This window comes from Choloepus didactylus, chromosome 18 (genome assembly GCF_015220235.1).
Source record: "Choloepus didactylus isolate mChoDid1 chromosome 18, mChoDid1.pri, whole genome shotgun sequence".
Taxonomy (NCBI): domain Eukaryota; kingdom Metazoa; phylum Chordata; class Mammalia; order Pilosa; family Megalonychidae; genus Choloepus; species Choloepus didactylus.
In genome coordinates this window covers 28,908,101-28,925,088 of record NC_051324.1, presented here as the reverse complement: position 1 = coordinate 28,925,088, position 16,988 = coordinate 28,908,101, and the positions used below count along the sequence as shown (strand labels likewise).

The 16,988-nt window shown below is 39.2% G+C and overlaps 1 protein-coding gene across 4 annotated transcripts in view; it reads left to right on the top strand.

The window, feature by feature from the left end:
- Positions 1 to 16,988, top strand: part of ASIC2 (acid sensing ion channel subunit 2) — a 1,088,307-nt gene that overhangs the window by 1,061,237 nt on the left and 10,082 nt on the right. For all 4 annotated transcript variants that reach the window (XM_037809350.1, XM_037809351.1, XM_037809349.1 and 1 more), the window contains exons 4-5: positions 9,511 to 9,661; positions 16,085 to 16,141. In XM_037809350.1, the coding sequence (XP_037665278.1) occupies positions 9,511 to 9,661; positions 16,085 to 16,141 (208 nt within the window). The remainder of the gene's footprint in view (positions 1 to 9,510; positions 9,662 to 16,084; positions 16,142 to 16,988) is intronic.

Here is a 16,988-nt window from a genome sequence, read left to right as displayed (position 1 = left end):
CCCCACCTCCATTGTTGACTCATAGTATTGGAATAGTACATTTGTTACTGCTGATGAAAGAACATTAAAATACTACTAACTGTAGTATATAGTTTGCAATAGGTATATTTTTCCCTATATGCCCCTCTATTATTAACTTCTAATTATAGTGTCATACATTTGTTCTGGGTTCGTGAAAGAGATTTCTAGTATTTGTACAGTTAATCATGGACATCATCCACCACAAGATTCACTGTTTTATACATTCCCATCTTTTAACCTCCAACTTTCCTTCTGGTGACATACATGACTCTGAGCTTCCCCTTTCTACCACCTTCACACACCATTCAACACTGTTAGTTATTCTTGCAATGTGCTACCATCACCTCTGTCCATTTCCAAACATTTGAGTTCAACCTAGTTGAACATTCCACTCATAATAAGCAACCGCTCCCCATTCTTTAGCCTCATTCTATATCCTGGTAACTTATATTTGTGTCTGTGAGTTTACTTCTTATAATTAGTTCATATCAGTGAGACTATACAATATTTGTCCTATGTGTCTGTCTTATTTCACTCAATATAGTGCCCTCAAGATTTATTCATCAACCCATTTTTTAAGACAGTTTTTTTCACACACCATACATTCCTTCTTAAGTAAACAGTTGATGGTTCCCTGTATAGTCACATATTTATATATTCACCACCATCACCACTGTCTATATAAGGACATCTCCATTTCTTCCAGAAAGCAGGAGGAAAAGTCAAAGAAGGTAGAGAGACAAAAGAAAAAGAAAAAAGAAAGAGAAAAAAAATGACAGCTGGGAAGAAACAAAAGGAAAGATAGCATTAAACTAAAGTAGAATAAAGAGTCAGACAACATTACCAATGCCAAGAGTCCCATACCCCTCCCTTATGTCCGCCTCTTATATGTATTTAGCTTTTGTATATTGCCTTTGTTACATTAAAGGAAGTATAATACAATGTTTCTGTTAATTATAGTCTCTAGTTTGCAATGATTGTATTTTCCCCCAATATCTCCCTATTTTTAACCCCTTGCAAGGTGACATTCATTTGTTCTCCCTCATGAAAAAAAATATATACATATATATATATATATATATATATATATATATATATATATTTGTGCATTTTATCACAATTGTTGAGCACTCTAGGTTTCACTGAGTTATACAGTCCCAGTCTTTATCTATTCTCTTTCCTTCTGGTGTCCCACATGCTCCTAACTTTCCTCTTTCAACCATACCTACAATCATCTTTGTTCAGTGTACTTACATTGCTGTGCTACCATCACCCAAAATTGTGTTCCAAAACTCTTACTCCTGTCTTTTCCTATCTGTCTGTAGTGCTCCCTTTAGTATTTCCTGCAGAGCAGGTATCCTGTTCACAAACTGTCATTGTCTGTTTGTCAGAGAATATTTTAAACTCTCCCTCATATGTGAAGGACAGTTTTGCCAGATATAGGATTCTTGGTTGAGAGTTTTTCTCTTTCTGTATCTTAAATGTATCACACCACTTCCTTCTTGTCACCATGGTTTCTACTGAGAAATCCAGACATAGTCTTATCAAGCTTCCTTTGTAAGTGATGAATCACTTTTCTCTTGCTGCTTTTGGATTCTCTCTTTGTCTTTGACATTTGATAATCTGATTATTAAGTGTCTTGGCATAGGTCTATTAAGATCTATTCTGTTTGGGGTACGCTGTGCTTCTTGGATCTGTAATTTTATGTCTTTCATAAGAGATGGGAAATTTTCATTGATTATTTTCTCTATTATTGCTTCTGCCCCTTTTCCCTTCTCTTCTCCTTCTAGGACACCCATGACACATACATTCAAGCGTTTCATGTTGTCATTCAATTCCCTGAGATGTTGCTCATATTTTTCCATTCTTTTCTCTATTTGTTATTTTGTGTGTAGGATTTCAGGTGTTTTGTTCTCCAATTCCTGAGTGTTTTCTTCTGCCTCTTGAGATCTGATGTTGTATGTCTCCATTGTGTCTCTTATCTCTTGTGTTGTGCCTTTCATTTCCATAGATTCTGCCAGCTGTTTTTTCAAACTTTCGATTTCTACCTTATGTATACCCAGTGTTTTCATTATACACTTCATCTCTTTTGCCATATCTTCCCTAAACTTTTTGAATTGATCTAGCATTAGTTGTTTCAATTCCTGTATCTCAGTTGAGGTGTAAATTTGTTCCTTTGACTGGGCCATACCTTTGTTTTTCTTAGTGTAGATTGTAGTTGCCTGTTATCTAGGCATCTGGTTTCCTTGGCTACCCTAATCAGGTTTTCCCAGACCAGAACAGGCTCAGGTCCCAGAAGGAGGAAATATTCAGTACGAGGTTTCCCTAAGGGTGTGTCTTTGAAGATTGACACACCCTGTGATGCTTCAAGTCACTGTGCTTTTCTTAACCTGTCCAGCAGGTGGTCTGTCAGCCTGTCGCTCCCAACTGGTGTAAGGAGGCATGGCCCCTTTAATTCTCAGCTTAAGTTTTTTCTGGTTTGATTGTTTTCCCCCAGGCCCTGGGGTTTTCATCTGAATGGAAGGCTGGTAGTAGAGCTGGGCACCACCTCTTTCATCTTAGGGATGATACATTCCCCCAGGGAATTTTCATTTGCATTTAAATAGCTTCTTTGTCTCTCTGACTCTGCTATCTCCACCCTTGTCTGGGTCTGAGCACTGTGAACTGAAAGTGGCTGAGGCTTTCTCCACTGAGCCACTCAGATTGAGAGAGAGAAAAAGGGACAGAAAGCCCTCTTTCAGTGTCAGTCCATGGCTCCCAGTTTCACCCACCAGCCAAAGATATCACCCAATCCTCTGGGCTCCCCCTCCTGGGAAAGAGAAGTCTTCTGGCCCTTCAAGGTCAGTCATCACTAAAAGCCCCTGTCTGCTTGTTGGGGATTTTCAGCTTGCATTGAGCAGTCAACATGTTAATTAAAACCCCAGCTGGAGCTGGACTTAGCTATATTCACTTGTTCAGAGAGTGCTGCTCTCTATCACAGAGAGGCTTTGCAGTTTGGGCTGCCATGGGGGAGGGGGCTCCTGGCTTGGGTCTGCAGTTTCTACTTACAGATTCCATGCTGCAATCTCAGGCATTGCTCCCAATCCAGGTTGGTGTACAATGTGTGGACAGTCACAGTTGTCCCTCAGCAGTTATTCCAGATCATTTACTAGTTGTTCCTGGTTGTTTATTAGTTGTTCCAGGGGGGGACTAACTAACTTCCACTCCTCTCTATGCTGCCATCTACCCTCAAATTTTATATAAACCTCCCTAAAATCCTAGGCTGACCCTTGAACTGTGTATGGATAGAGAGTAATTCCAAGGAGCCCAGGGGGAAAAACACAGTTGAAAGATTGAAAGAGCTGAGCAATAATTTCAGCAGCTTCTTCTGCATGAGAAACAAACATTTCAATTTAAGTCCCACAAAGTAGAGAGACTTAATAAAGACCTCAGGCTTTCCACTGAAACCCCAGAAGTGACATGCCTTAGAAGTTAAGATCACATCCCAAGATAAAGAGATATAACTCAAAACTAAAGACAAAACTAAAATATACCCACCCTAAAAAAGCTTTAAACAAAGCACCCACAAGATCAAAGTGACCTGCCATTATTTAAACACCTGCTGGAACAAAACTCAATACCATTCAGAGGAAGATAACAAAATCCAGAATCACTATAACAGAGTTATCCACAATATCCAGCATATGATGAAAAATAATTAGATCCAGTATACAATAAAAAAAAAATTGCTAGACAAGAAATAGGAATGAAAATAAGGAAATTGTGACAGAAATAGGGAAATTATGAAAAGAAAATTAAGAAAGAAAATTAAGAATGAAATTAAGAAAATGAATTTCTTAAGAAATTAAGAAATTCTTAAGAAATTAATAAAATTAATTTAAGAAAATTATTTAAGAAATTAATAAAATTAAGAAAGAAAATGAAAATTAAGACAGAAATAGGAAAATTATGAAAAGAAAAAAAAGTAATCAATAGAACTAGACCTATATATAATCCCAATGTTGGAATTAGAAAGTGCCAACTTTAAAAATACATTTTATATAATTGCAGAAAAATGAAACTAAAGAGAGACTTTTAGGCAAGCTATGAAAATATTTTTTTAAACCAAATGGATAAAGCTTTCAGTCTTTTACCAGTGAGTATGATATTTATTGTGGGTTTTTCATAAATGCCTTTTTCATGTTGAGAAAGTTCCCTTCTATTCCTGGTTGTGAGTGTTTTTATTATGAGAGGATGTTGGATTTTGGCAAATGACTTTTCAGCATCAGTTGAGATGATCATATTTTTTCCTCCATTCTATTAATGTGTTGTAATACATTAAAGTATGTTGTAGTCCAACATACATTTAATGGAATCCCAGATAGTGAGGAGAGACAAAGGGACAGACAATTATTTGAAGAAATATTGGCTGAATTTTTCCAAATTTATTCAATTTTCTTATGTTAAACCATCCTCGAATTCCTTGAATAAATCCCACTTGGTCATGGTGTATAATCCTTTTAATACACTTTTGGGTTTAGCATGCCAGTATTTTGTTGAGAAAATGAAAAGACAACCTACAGAATGTGAGAAAATATCTGGAAACCATATATTCAATAAGGGTTTAAAATCCCAGAATATATAAGGAAATCCTACCCCTCAACAACAAGAAGATAAACAATATAATTTTAAAATGGGCCAAAGATTTGAATAGACATTTCTCCAAAGTAGATATACAATTGACCAGCAAGCATATGAAAAGATACTCAACATCATTAGTCATTGGAGAAATATAAATTAAAACCACAATGAGATACCACTGTACACCCAACTAGGATGGCTATTATTAACAAAAATTAAAAAAAAAAAAAAAAAAACAGAAAATAAGTGTTGGTAAGGAAGTGGAGAAATAGGAATCTTATTACATTGTTGGTGGAAATGGTAAAATGGCACAGTTGCTATAGAAAGAGTTTGGTGGTTCCTCAGAAAATTAAACATAGAATTAACATCTAACCCAGCAATTCCATTCCTAGGTATATACCTCAAGGAATTGAAAGCGAGGACTCAGATATTTGTACACCAGTGTTCATTGCAGCATTATTCACAATAGTCAAAAGGTGGAAGCAACCCAAGTGTCCATCAGTAGATGAATGGATAAGCAAAATGCTATAGCCATACAATGGAATATTTTTCAGCCATAAAAAGAAAAGTACATCCTAAAACATGAATGAGCCTTGAAGATATCATGTTGAGTAAAATAAGTCTGACACAAAGGGGCAAATATTGTGTGATTTCTTCTATAAGAAATAATTTTAAATAGAGGCAAAAGGCAGAATTGCGGTCACCAGGGGGGAGGAATGGGGGGGTCATTACTAAATGAGTATGAGTTTTGTTTTATGATGATGAAAATAGTTTGGAAACAGTGGTGAAAGTTACACATTATTGTCAATTTACTTAGTGTTACAGAATTGCACACTTAAAAATGGGTAAAATGATTTCAACATTTTGTATATTTTACCACAACTAAAGATAAATAAAATTTTTAAAAAATGAAAGCCCTAGAGCTGAAAAATACTGTATCTGAATCATTTAAAAAATTGTTATATGAGACTAACAGCAGATGAGATACCAAAAAAAATAACTGAACATTGAACTTTGAAAAAAAGGTCATAGAAATTATCCAAGTGAGACACAAAGAGAAAAAAACTAATCAAATTGTGAACAGCACTTTAATGACTTGTGGAACAGTAATAAGCAGTCCAACGTGCGAATAATGGAATCAGTTAGTGAGGAGAGAGAATGTGACAGAAAATTCTATGAAGAAATATTGGCTGAATTTTTCCAAATTTGTTCAAAAGCCTAATTCCACAGACATAAGGTCAGTGATCACCAGGCAGAATAAATATGAAGAAAACCATGCCTAAGTATGCCATAGTTGAACTCCTGAAAACCAAAGATAAAGAGAAAATCTTAGAAGTGGCAAGAGGAAAAAAGGCATATATACCTACAGGGAAACAAGAAGAAAAATTGCAACTGACTTCTCATGAGGAAAAACGGAGACCAGAAGACAATGGAACAACATCTTTATAAGGCTGAAAGGAATATTTTATCAAACTACATACAGTCAAAATATCTTTCAAAAAATAAAAACAAATTTGAAGCATAGTATAGATAAATGAAAACAGAAAATCTGCCACCAGTAAACACATGCCACAAGACATGTTAAAGGAAATTCTTCAACTTAAAGAGAAATGGAAATTGAGGTTTACAGGAAGGAATGATGAACCTTGGAAATGTGTGAGTAAATAGAAATGTTTTCTTTCTTTACTCAGATGTTTTAGAAGTCAATGGACTGGTTAAGACAAAAACAATAATAGTGTATTATAGCATTTATAACATGTAGAAGTAAAATACATGACAAAAAATCGATGACTGGAAGGGATGTACATAGAATTATATGTGAAGTTGTATAATATTAATTCAAGGTCAACTGATAAGTAAAGGATGCATGCTCTAAATCCTAGAGAAACAGCTAAAAATAATAATATAAAACAAAACTCAATTAATTTTAAAGTAATGAAACCATGGGGAGCATGTTCTCTGACCAAAGTACAATTAAATTAAAAATCAATAATAATAAGGAAAGAGAGGGATAAATCAAATTTCCAATATCAGAAATGAAACAGAGGACGTCACTACAGAGTCTGCAGACCTTAAAAGAATGATAAAGGAATGTTTTATAAAGTTTTATGCTAATAAATTTAAAAACTGGACAAATTCCTTAAAAAAAAGTTACCAAAACTAGCACAAGAGGATACAGAGAATTTGAATGTCTCTATACCTAATAAAGGAATTTGATTCATAATTTAAAATCTTCGCACGCACACACAAAATACCATCAGGTTCAGATGGCTTCCCTGGTGAATTCTAGCAAACATTTAAGGAAAGAACAATACCAAGTCTACAAAAACTCTTTCAGAAAATAAAGAAGAAACATTTCACAGCTCTTTTTATGAGGTCGGCGTAATCCCAATACCAAAACCTGACAATGTCCCAAGCCAAGAGGGTATTACAAGAAAAGAAAATTGCATACACTATCCCTAATGAACATAGATGCAAAAATCTTCCACAGAATATTAGCTAGTTGAATATAGCAATATATGTATAGAGGATAATGAATCATGACCAAGTGAGGTTTAAACCCAGGAATGCAAGATGGGTTCAACATCTACAAACCAATCAATATCATTCACCACATTAAAAGAATAATGGAGAAAAATCATATGATCATCTCAATAGAAAGAGAACACATTAGCCGAAGCGTAATATTCATTGATGATTAAAAAAAAAAAAAAAAAAACAAAAAACGGCAAAGTAGGAATAGGAGAGTTCCTCAATCTGACAAAGGCATTTAAGAACAACCCAACACCTAACAAATGTATTGGTGAAATAATGAATCCTTTCTTCCTAAATTCAAGAACAGAACAAGGATGTCTTCTCTCTCCAGTTTTTGTGAGGTTTTGTTTTTTTTTTTCATACTATACTGGACTTTCTGTGAAGTGAGGCAAGAGAAAGAAATAAAAAGAATAAAAAATAGAATGGAAGAAGTAAAACTCAGCAGTAAGAAGAAATGAATTACTGATACATGCAACAACAGAATGAATCTGAAAAACATTATGCTGGGAGAAAGGAGTCAGACACAAAAGAGGATATACCATATGGTTCTGTTCATATGAACGTCTCCAACAGGATGAGGGTTGATGGCAAATAGGGAAATTTGAGGTGGGGTGTAATGGAAATGTTCTATATTTTGATTAGAATGGTGGTTACAAGGGTATAAACATTTGTAAAAGTTCATTGAGTTGTATACTAAAATTTTATCCTATGTAAATTATACCTTAATGAAGTTTATTTTAAAGGTAGGAAAAAATATCATTAAGAAAATGAAAAGGTAAGCCACAGACAAAGAGAAAATATTCACAATACATATATTTGACAAAGGACTTGTAGTCAAAACATATAGAACACTCCTACAAACTGGTTAACAAAAATAAAAAGTACACCAGTTGTTTAAATGGGCAAGAGACTTGAACAAACATCTCAAAAAAAGTAATATATAAATGGCCAATAAGCAGTTAAAATTGTGCTCAGTATCATTAATCACCAGAGAAATGCAAATAGAACATCAATGAAATACAACTATACATCTTCAAGAATGGCAAAATTAAAATGATGGACAAAGTCAAGATTTGACAAAGACTTGAAGCAACAACTCGCCTACCTTACTGGTGGGAACATAAAATAGTACAACCACTTTGGGTAACAATTTGGCCATGTCTTAGTTAAACATGCTCCTAATCTAATGTACCAACTATTCCACTCATGGCTATTTGCCCAAGAGAAATTAAATATATGTCCACAAAAGACTTATAAATGAATGCTCACAGGAGTTTTTCAGAATTACCAAAAACTGCAGACCACCATATGCCCACCATCAGGTGAATGGATAAACAAATTATACTATATCCATACACTTGAAAATCATTCGGCAATAAAAAGGAATGAACTACTGGTGCATGCAACAACGTGGATGAATCTCAAAAACAATATATTAAGCGAAAGAAACCAGGCGCAAAAGAGAGCATCACGTAATTTCATCATGAAGTATGAAAACAGGCAAAGCCAATCTATGGTGAGAGAAATCACAACCGTGATTGTTTGGGTATGTGGGGAGCTGACCAGGAAGGTGCAGGAAGTAAATTTCTATGGTGATAAAAATGTTCTGATCTTGACTGGAGTGGTGGTTACACAGGTGTGTACATTTGTCAGAATGCGTTGAACTATACACTTAAATTTCCACATTTTATTGTATGTATTCTTCAATTTAAAAAAAAAAAAAAGATAGGTGTAATGGAACTTAACACAAAGTAACTGCCCAGCAGACATCAGTTCCTGCTCCTCCCTCCCCATCTCCATCAGGCAAGTACCATAGGTGTTAGAAGAACATTTGTTAGAAGAGGACATTGGACCTCTTTTTCCTCAAAATAGTCTCGTTTTCTCTGAAAGTGTTGTCATCCATAGTATGATACCAAGAAAGGCTGCTCTAGTCAGGCTCAGGGATCATAAATAATATGGATTACACCTAAAGCCATTTCATCCTGGATTTTGTCCTCTAGGTCTAAGTCAGGGGCCCCGATGTCCTAAACCAAGAGAGTAGAATTTAGTTGAGTCATTCCAAGAGATGCAAGATGAAATGGGAAGACACGTGGTATACGTAAAAGACTCGGGGTGGGGGTTCAGCATTGAGGGGAAGGTTATCAAAAATAAGGTAGGAAAAGTATTGGCAACAGATGCTGAAGATCAGACAATGGGATTTAGATAGTCACTGAGTAGTTGCTCGATGATTTTGTGTTGATTAAAGAAGTCCATGAACGAGCCACTGAGTCTGCTGAGGATGAACAAGCAGCATCCTCCAGGGCTGACTGCTACCCCCTCCTTCCTGTCTTGCAGCTCACATACCTGCCCCCACCGTGGGGCGAGTGCCGATCCTCAGAGATGGGACTCGACTTCTTTCCTGTTTACAGTATCACCGCCTGTAGGATTGACTGTGAGACACGCTACATAGTGGAGAACTGCAACTGCCGCATGGTTCACATGCCAGGTCAGTGCCAAGGGAGGGGGGCTGCAGGACCCCACCTGGGACTTCCTGGATCTCCTTGGACCACGCTGGCCCTTCTTTGCATTTCTCATCCTGATGGGAAACACTTCACAACCCTCCACTGGAATCCAAAGGGGAATGTTTCTGGGAAGACTGTTATTTGGTAGCTAAATATTTAGAGGGCAGATAGAAACATCCAGACCAGCAACCAAGGAGGCATGTTGGTGTCCAGAAGCATCCACATGTTTGGAGAATGCTCATCCCTATGTTCAATATGTTTGCAAAATGTTTGCTGCTCTTACCTGATCAGATATCTGGATGTTTGCAATTTTCACATCCAGGTGTGGTATGCATTCAAACATCCAGATGTTCACCCTTCTTGCATCCCAATGTCCAGCCCTCTTTGGAATGAAGCAAAAGTCCATCAGCCAGTGAATAAATGTGCCTAGACTGACATTTCTGTTGTCAGACTAATGATTTATGTGGCCATCCTCATTAGAGGTGGTTGGCATTTCAGAGGCAGAAATACAGAGTGTGGTGCTGATTTGGGCAGAAAGAGTTTGGCAGTGCAGTGTGGAAGGATGGCTGGGCTGGAGGGACCTTGGCTTCTAATTCAGGTTACTCTGCACACTTACTGTGTGACCCAGCACAAGTCACTAAACCTCTCTGTTCTCAGCTTCATTATCATTCATTGTTATGAGGATAAGGTTAGGTTAAGATATTTAAAAATTTTGTAAAATGCAAAAGTCAGAGGTTGTTATGTTAGCACATGGGGAGAAGGGCTTCAAAGAAATGTTGACTGAAGACCTGCTATGTGCCAGGAACTTTGGTTTTCTTATACTTCACAGTTAAATCATACTGTATTTAGCTAGACTTTAATTTTTTAATGCAATTTTATTGAAATATATTCACATATCATACAATCATCTAAAGTGCTCAACAGTTGTTAACAGTATCATCATATAGTTGTGTATTCATCGCCACAATCAACTTTTGAACATTTTCACTACTCCAAAAAATGAAAGTAAAAATAATAAAAGTAAAAAGAACATCCAAAACATCCCATACCCCTTCTTCCTCACTATTATTCATTTACTTTTTTCCCCCATTTTTCTACTCATCTGTTCATATACTGGATAAAGGGAGTGTGAGCAATAAGGTTTTCACAATCACATATTCACACCATATAAGCTGTATAGTTATACACTTGTCTTCAAGAATCAAGGCTACTGGATTGGTTCAACAGTTTCAGATATTTCCTTCTAGCTATTCTAATATAAACTAAAAGTTAATAAGGGATATCTATGTAATGCATAAGAGTAGTCTCCAGAATGACCTCTCAACTCCATTTGAAATCTCTCAGCCACTGAAAGTTTATTTTATTTCATTTCTCTTCTCCCTTTTGGGCTAGAGGCTTTCTCAATCTTACGACGCCAGGTCCAGGCTCATCCCCAGGAGTCATGTCCCACATTGCCAGGGAGACCTGCACCCCTGGGAGTCATGTCCCATGTAGGGGGGGAGGCAGCAAGTCTACCTGCCAAGTTGGCTTAGAGAGAGAGAGCGAGAGAGAGAGAGAGAGAGAGACCACATCTGAGCAACAAAGGGGTTCTCTGGGGGTGACTCTCAGCACAATTTTAAGTAGGCTTAGCCTCTCCTTTGCAGTAGCAAGCTTAATAAGGGTAAACCCCAAGATCAAGGGCTTGGCCTACTAAACTGGTAGTCCCCAATGCTTGCAAGAATATCAGGAATTCTCTGCCCAAATTACTCTGGGTTGTATCGGGGCTTCTCACTAACCTATACAAACCAACCCGATCTCACTCCCTATTCAAGCTTCCATGTAATTATGGTATTTGAGTAAACTAACCACACAAGTTAAATTTTATAGTGTGCTACAGAAAATATACATTTTGCGCCCAATAAACATCTCTTCCTTTGGTCCCACACAGAAGCTGAGGTTTTAAAACACAGTCAATATCATCCTCTATCTATTAGTCTGATCTACCCGAGTCTCAACCAAATCCATTTCATTCATATCTCCAATTGAAGTCTGATCTCCTTTTCAGCCTCTTTAGCAGTTGTTTCATGGGGCAATGCCAACACTCACAGCTGCCAAACTCTGGCTCTGAGTCCCAGGTGCCAGACAGACATCCAAAGCTCCAGAGACTGACCAGGTCAGACACAAACAGCCCAGCATCTCAGAATTTAGAAATAACCATTACAACTCATGAATAGATTGGACTGCTGTAAGAGCTTACAATCTAGGAACCTTTACAATAAGCTTTCCCCTAATAACCCATGCTCCCAGATTCATTTCTTAGAGTTTGCTCATTATTGTTAGTCCATATTGGTGAGGCATTATAAAGTTTGTCTTCTCATTGCTGGCTTATTTCACTTATACGTCCTCAAGATCCATTCACCTAGTTGCACACCTCACAACTTCATTCCTTCTTGCCACCACTCAATATTCCCTTGTATGTATACACCACAGTTCACCATTCCCTTTGTTAGTCAATGTACCCTTAGGCCACCTCTACCCATTGTAAATCATGACTGCCACCACAAACACCAGTGTGCAAATGTCCACTCGTGCCCCTGCTCTCAGTTCCTCCAAGTATACACCCAATAACAAGGTTGCAGGCCCATATAGCAACCCCATACTTGCCTTCCTGTGGAACCACCACACTGCTCTCTAGATGGGCTGCATCATTCTACTTCCCCACCAACAATGAATAGGTACATCCCTCTGTCCACATTTTCTCCAGCACTTGTATCCCACTGTTTAGTTTTTAAACAGTTTTATTCACACAGCATACAATCCATCCTAAGTAAACAATCAGTGATTCCTGCTATAATCACATAGTTATGCATTTACCACCACAATCTATATGAGGACATTTCCATTTCTACTGCAAAGAAAGAGGAAGGGGTGGGGGGGAATGAGGAATAAAAAATAAAGATAGAACAAAAATTAAAATAAAATAAAAAGGTCAAACAACAAAAACACCACCAAGAATCCCATACCACTACCTTCTGTTCCCCACTTAAGACATTTAGCTTTAGTATATTGCCTTTGTTACTGTTTACTATAGACTCTAGTTTGCATTAATTGTATTTTTCCCCATACCATCCAATTTGCAACAACTTGCAATGTTGTCATTCATTTGTTCTCCCTCATGTAAAAACATTCTTATATTAGTACATTTAATCACCATCATTGACCACTCTAGGTTTCACAAAGTTATATAGTCCCAGTCTTTATCTTCTATCTTTCCTTCTGGTGTCATACAAGACCCTAGCCTTCCAAACCTATCTCTCCTGTCTTTTCCTATCTGCCTGTAGTGCTCCCTTTAGTATTTCTTGTAGAGCAGGTATCTTGTTCACAAACCCTCTCAGTGTCTGTTTGTCTGAAAATATTTTAAACTCTCCCTCACTTTTGAAAGACAGTTTTGTGGGATATAGAATTATTGGTTGGCAGTTTTTCTCTTTCAGTATCTTAAATATATCACACCACTGCCTCCTCACCTCCATGGTTTCTGCTGAGAAATCCACACATAGTCTTATCGAGCTTCCCTTGTATGTGAGGGATTGCTTTTCTCTTACTGCTTTCAGAATTCTCTCTTTGTCTTTAACATTTGATAATCTGATTATTAATTATCTTGGCTTGGTCTATTTGGATCTATTCAGTTTGGAGTACACTGCGCTTCTTGAATCTGTAATCTATATATGCCTCTCATTAGAGATGGGAAATTTTCAGTGATATTTTCTCCATTATTGTTTCTGCCCCTTTTCCCTTCTCTTCTCCTTCTGGAACACCCATGACACCTATATTCATGCACCTCATGTTGTCATTCAATTCCCAGAGATGCTGCTCAAATTTTTCCATTCTTTTCCCTATCTGTTCTTTTGTGTGTTGGATTTCAGATGTCCTGTCCTCCAGCTCATGAAGCCTCCCTTCTGCCTCTTCAAATCTGCTGTTGTATGTCTCCATTGTGTTTTTCATCCCTTCTATTGTGCCATTCATTCCCATAAGTTCTGCCATTTGTTTTTTCAAGCTTACAAATTCTTCTTTATGGTCACCCTGTGTCTTTATATCCTTCAACTCTTTTGCCACATTTCCCTTCAGCTCATTGATTTGATTTAGCATATTTGTTTGAACATCTTTAATTAGTTGTTTCAACTCCTGTATTTCATTTGAAGTGTAAGTCTGTTCCTTTGACTAGGCCATATCTTCATTTTCCCTAGGGTTACTCATAATTTTTTGTTGTCTAGGTATCTGGTTTCCTTGATTATCCCAATCAGAATTTCCCTGGCCAGACAGGCCCAGGTCTCAGGAGGTGGGTGTAATCAGCATCAAGTTTCCCTGAGGGTGAGACCCAGAAGGTTGTCAGACCTTCCTGTGAGGCCTCTAGACTCTGTGCTTTTCTTATCATTCCTAGCAGGTGGCACTTGTCAGCCCACAGCTTCCCACTGGTGTAAAGAGGTGCAGTGTCTTTAATTCTCAGCAGACCCTGCCCCTGCTCTGGACGAAGGTGGTCAGAAATCAAGCTTAAGCTGTTTCTGGTTTTTTTTTTCCCCCAGGCCCTGGGGTCTGAATTCTCTGAGGGAGGGCAGCCACTTGAGCTGGGCCCTGTTCCCCTTTTCCTAGGGAAGATATGCCCTTTAGGGAATTATCTCCTTTACTTGACTTCTTCTTTTGTCTCTCTGATTATCTTAGCTCCTCCCTTGCCTGGGTCAGAGCTGACAGTTGAAATTCCTGAGGCTTTCACTTAGAATGAGAGAAAAAAAAAAAAGGAAAAAGAAAGAAATCCTCTTTTTAGAGCCAGTCACCAGTCCCCAGCCCCTGAGTTTCTCTAGTCAAGAGCCAGAGTTGGTACCTGGTTCTGTGTGCCCCTTTTCTTGGGACACAGATGGTTTCCAGTATTCTGAACTCAGCCATCTCCAAAAGCCTCTGTTTTTATTTTTTTTTTTCCATCAGCCCCACCTCCTCTCTGCAGGGAGAGACCTTAGGGTTCCTTTCTTGCTTGCTCTGGGTTTTTCTGTGCTTGTAACTTTTATTCAGTAGTCCAAATTTGTTAATTAAAACTGCAGTTGTAGCTTGGTTGTGTTACCTTCCCTTGCTCCCAGCAGAGACTGCTTCTTTTTCCCACAGGGAAGTGTTCCAACTCAGCCTGCCGTGCCAGTGGGGAAGGGGCACACCTCCACAGTTTGGGGAGCTTTACTTACAGTTCTTCACCCATTCCAGGCTGGTAAATGATGTGTGTCCAGTCACAGTTGTTCCAAACTATTTCCTAATTGTTCGTGGCTATTTACGAGCTGCTCTAGAGGACTAACTAAATTCCACACCTCCCTATGCCCTGCCTCCCAAAACTTTATTCGACTAAATCCATATAGTGGATGTATAGTTCATTACCAATATTTTGCTAGTAAAACCAATGCTGTAAAGAATATTCTCATAGATAAATTCTGAATTATTTCATTAGCAATCACTAATTTCCTTAGTAATCTAAAATTAGCATTACTGATCTTTTAAATTGCCTCTGAGCTTCCTGAAAATGTATCTGTTAAGTTGTTTTTGTTGGAAAGGATGTATCATGTCAGTTCTTTGGCTCTAAAAAGCTTTGGGGGGAAATCAAAGGAAAAAGACATTGTGGTGGAGCTTAACTTCAGCACTTGGTAAAAGAAAAAAGATCTGAACTACAAAGAATTCCCAGAGAGGAGAATCCAGCACTGGCAAGTATTATTGCCTGATACGTAGACTCAGCCACTAACTAATGAGGTTTTCCCCTGTGGAGCCTGAGCCAAAGGTGAGCAGCAGAGGTTTTAGTCATTCCAGCCATGGCCCTGTGACTGGCATCTCAGTTACTAATGTGGAATTAAGAGCAAAGCAACCCTTATTTACATACAGCAGTATGGGTGGTGGAAGGAGCTCCAGCCTCAGAGTCAGACTGACCTGGGTTCAAAACTCACCTCCATCCCTTACTAGCCCTGGTGTCCTGGTAAGGCAAGAGGCTTAAGCATCAGTTCTCTCCTGAATCAAACAGGTACAGTATCTCCTCCATCAAAGGTATCTGTGCAGGTTAAAGGAGATGATGCTTACCACCACCTCCCCACTTTCAGCTGTCAAGGCAATCTCACCTCTGTGAGCTGTTTAGACCACAGCAATCTGGAAGAAGGTAGCCAGACAGGTCCTATTACCTCTATGGAAGGAGAACGTCCTGACCAAGGTCTCAGAGCAAGTAAGGGACCCTGGGTCCTGCTCCCCTGTCCTCCCTGCTGCCCCCCTAGGCAGCTCTGATCAGTGGCTTCCTTCGGACATGTCCACTGGCAAGTAACAGATACACTCATTTCCTGAAGCCCAGGCAGGGGAGGTGCTGCTGGCACGTGTGATTCTGCCTGAGTAACTTTCCCTCATGTTTCCCTTTGCAGGGGATGCACCTTTCTGTACCCCTGAGCAGCACAAGGAGTGTGCAGAGCCTGCCCTCGGTCAGTACTGGGGAAGAGGGATGGACGGGTAGTGCGGGAGGGGAGTCTGAGGCTGAGACCACGGAGACCCCCTAGGTTTGGGGAGAGAGATCAAGTAGAAGAGGGATGGAGCAGGGCGGGGGGGGAGCTGGGCAGGATGGAGGCTCTGCAGGGACAGAAAGGGGAGATGGAGAGGAGGGAAAAAAGGATGGTGGGTGAGTGAATTGACAACAGTGGATGAGGGCTGGGAAAGGGACTGCAGGAGGGAAATGGGTTGTGCACATAGAAATGGAGAACGGTTGGACTTTAGAGGGAATGGAAGGTGCTAAGGGATGGAGGGGAGAAGACAGAGATGGAGAGAGGATGGACAATGGGGCGTGGGGTGGGCCCCAGAAGGAGCTTGGCAGGAACACTCTGGTGTACACAGGGGGAGGCCAAGTTACTCCTTAGCAGCCCTGTCTTTCCAGGGTCCTTTAGCCCCAGGAAGGTAAAGCCGGGTTTGCATTCCATGGATGTGAATGGAAGGTACAGGGCACTCCCCCACTCCCCATGCCAGCCCGGGAGTGTTTGCAGGTTGGACTCACTCGGCTGGGGCCCACCCCTGGAAAACTGCAGGGAGGGAAATCACATGTGCAAGCTGCAACCCTAGACCTGGACCCACTTCCCATCCCTTCCTCTCTCCAGATCTGTGAAATGGTTTATAAACAAGACGAGCAGAGAGACTTTTTAAACACTCTGGACTCAAGTTCAGCAGCTGCACTTGCTGGCTCTAAGTGGGGGGAGCTCTGGACCCATGCCCAGATGCCTCCAGGAGGACTAGGAAGGGGATCCCTGGACGAGAGCAGCGGGCACAACTCCAGTGTTTGCG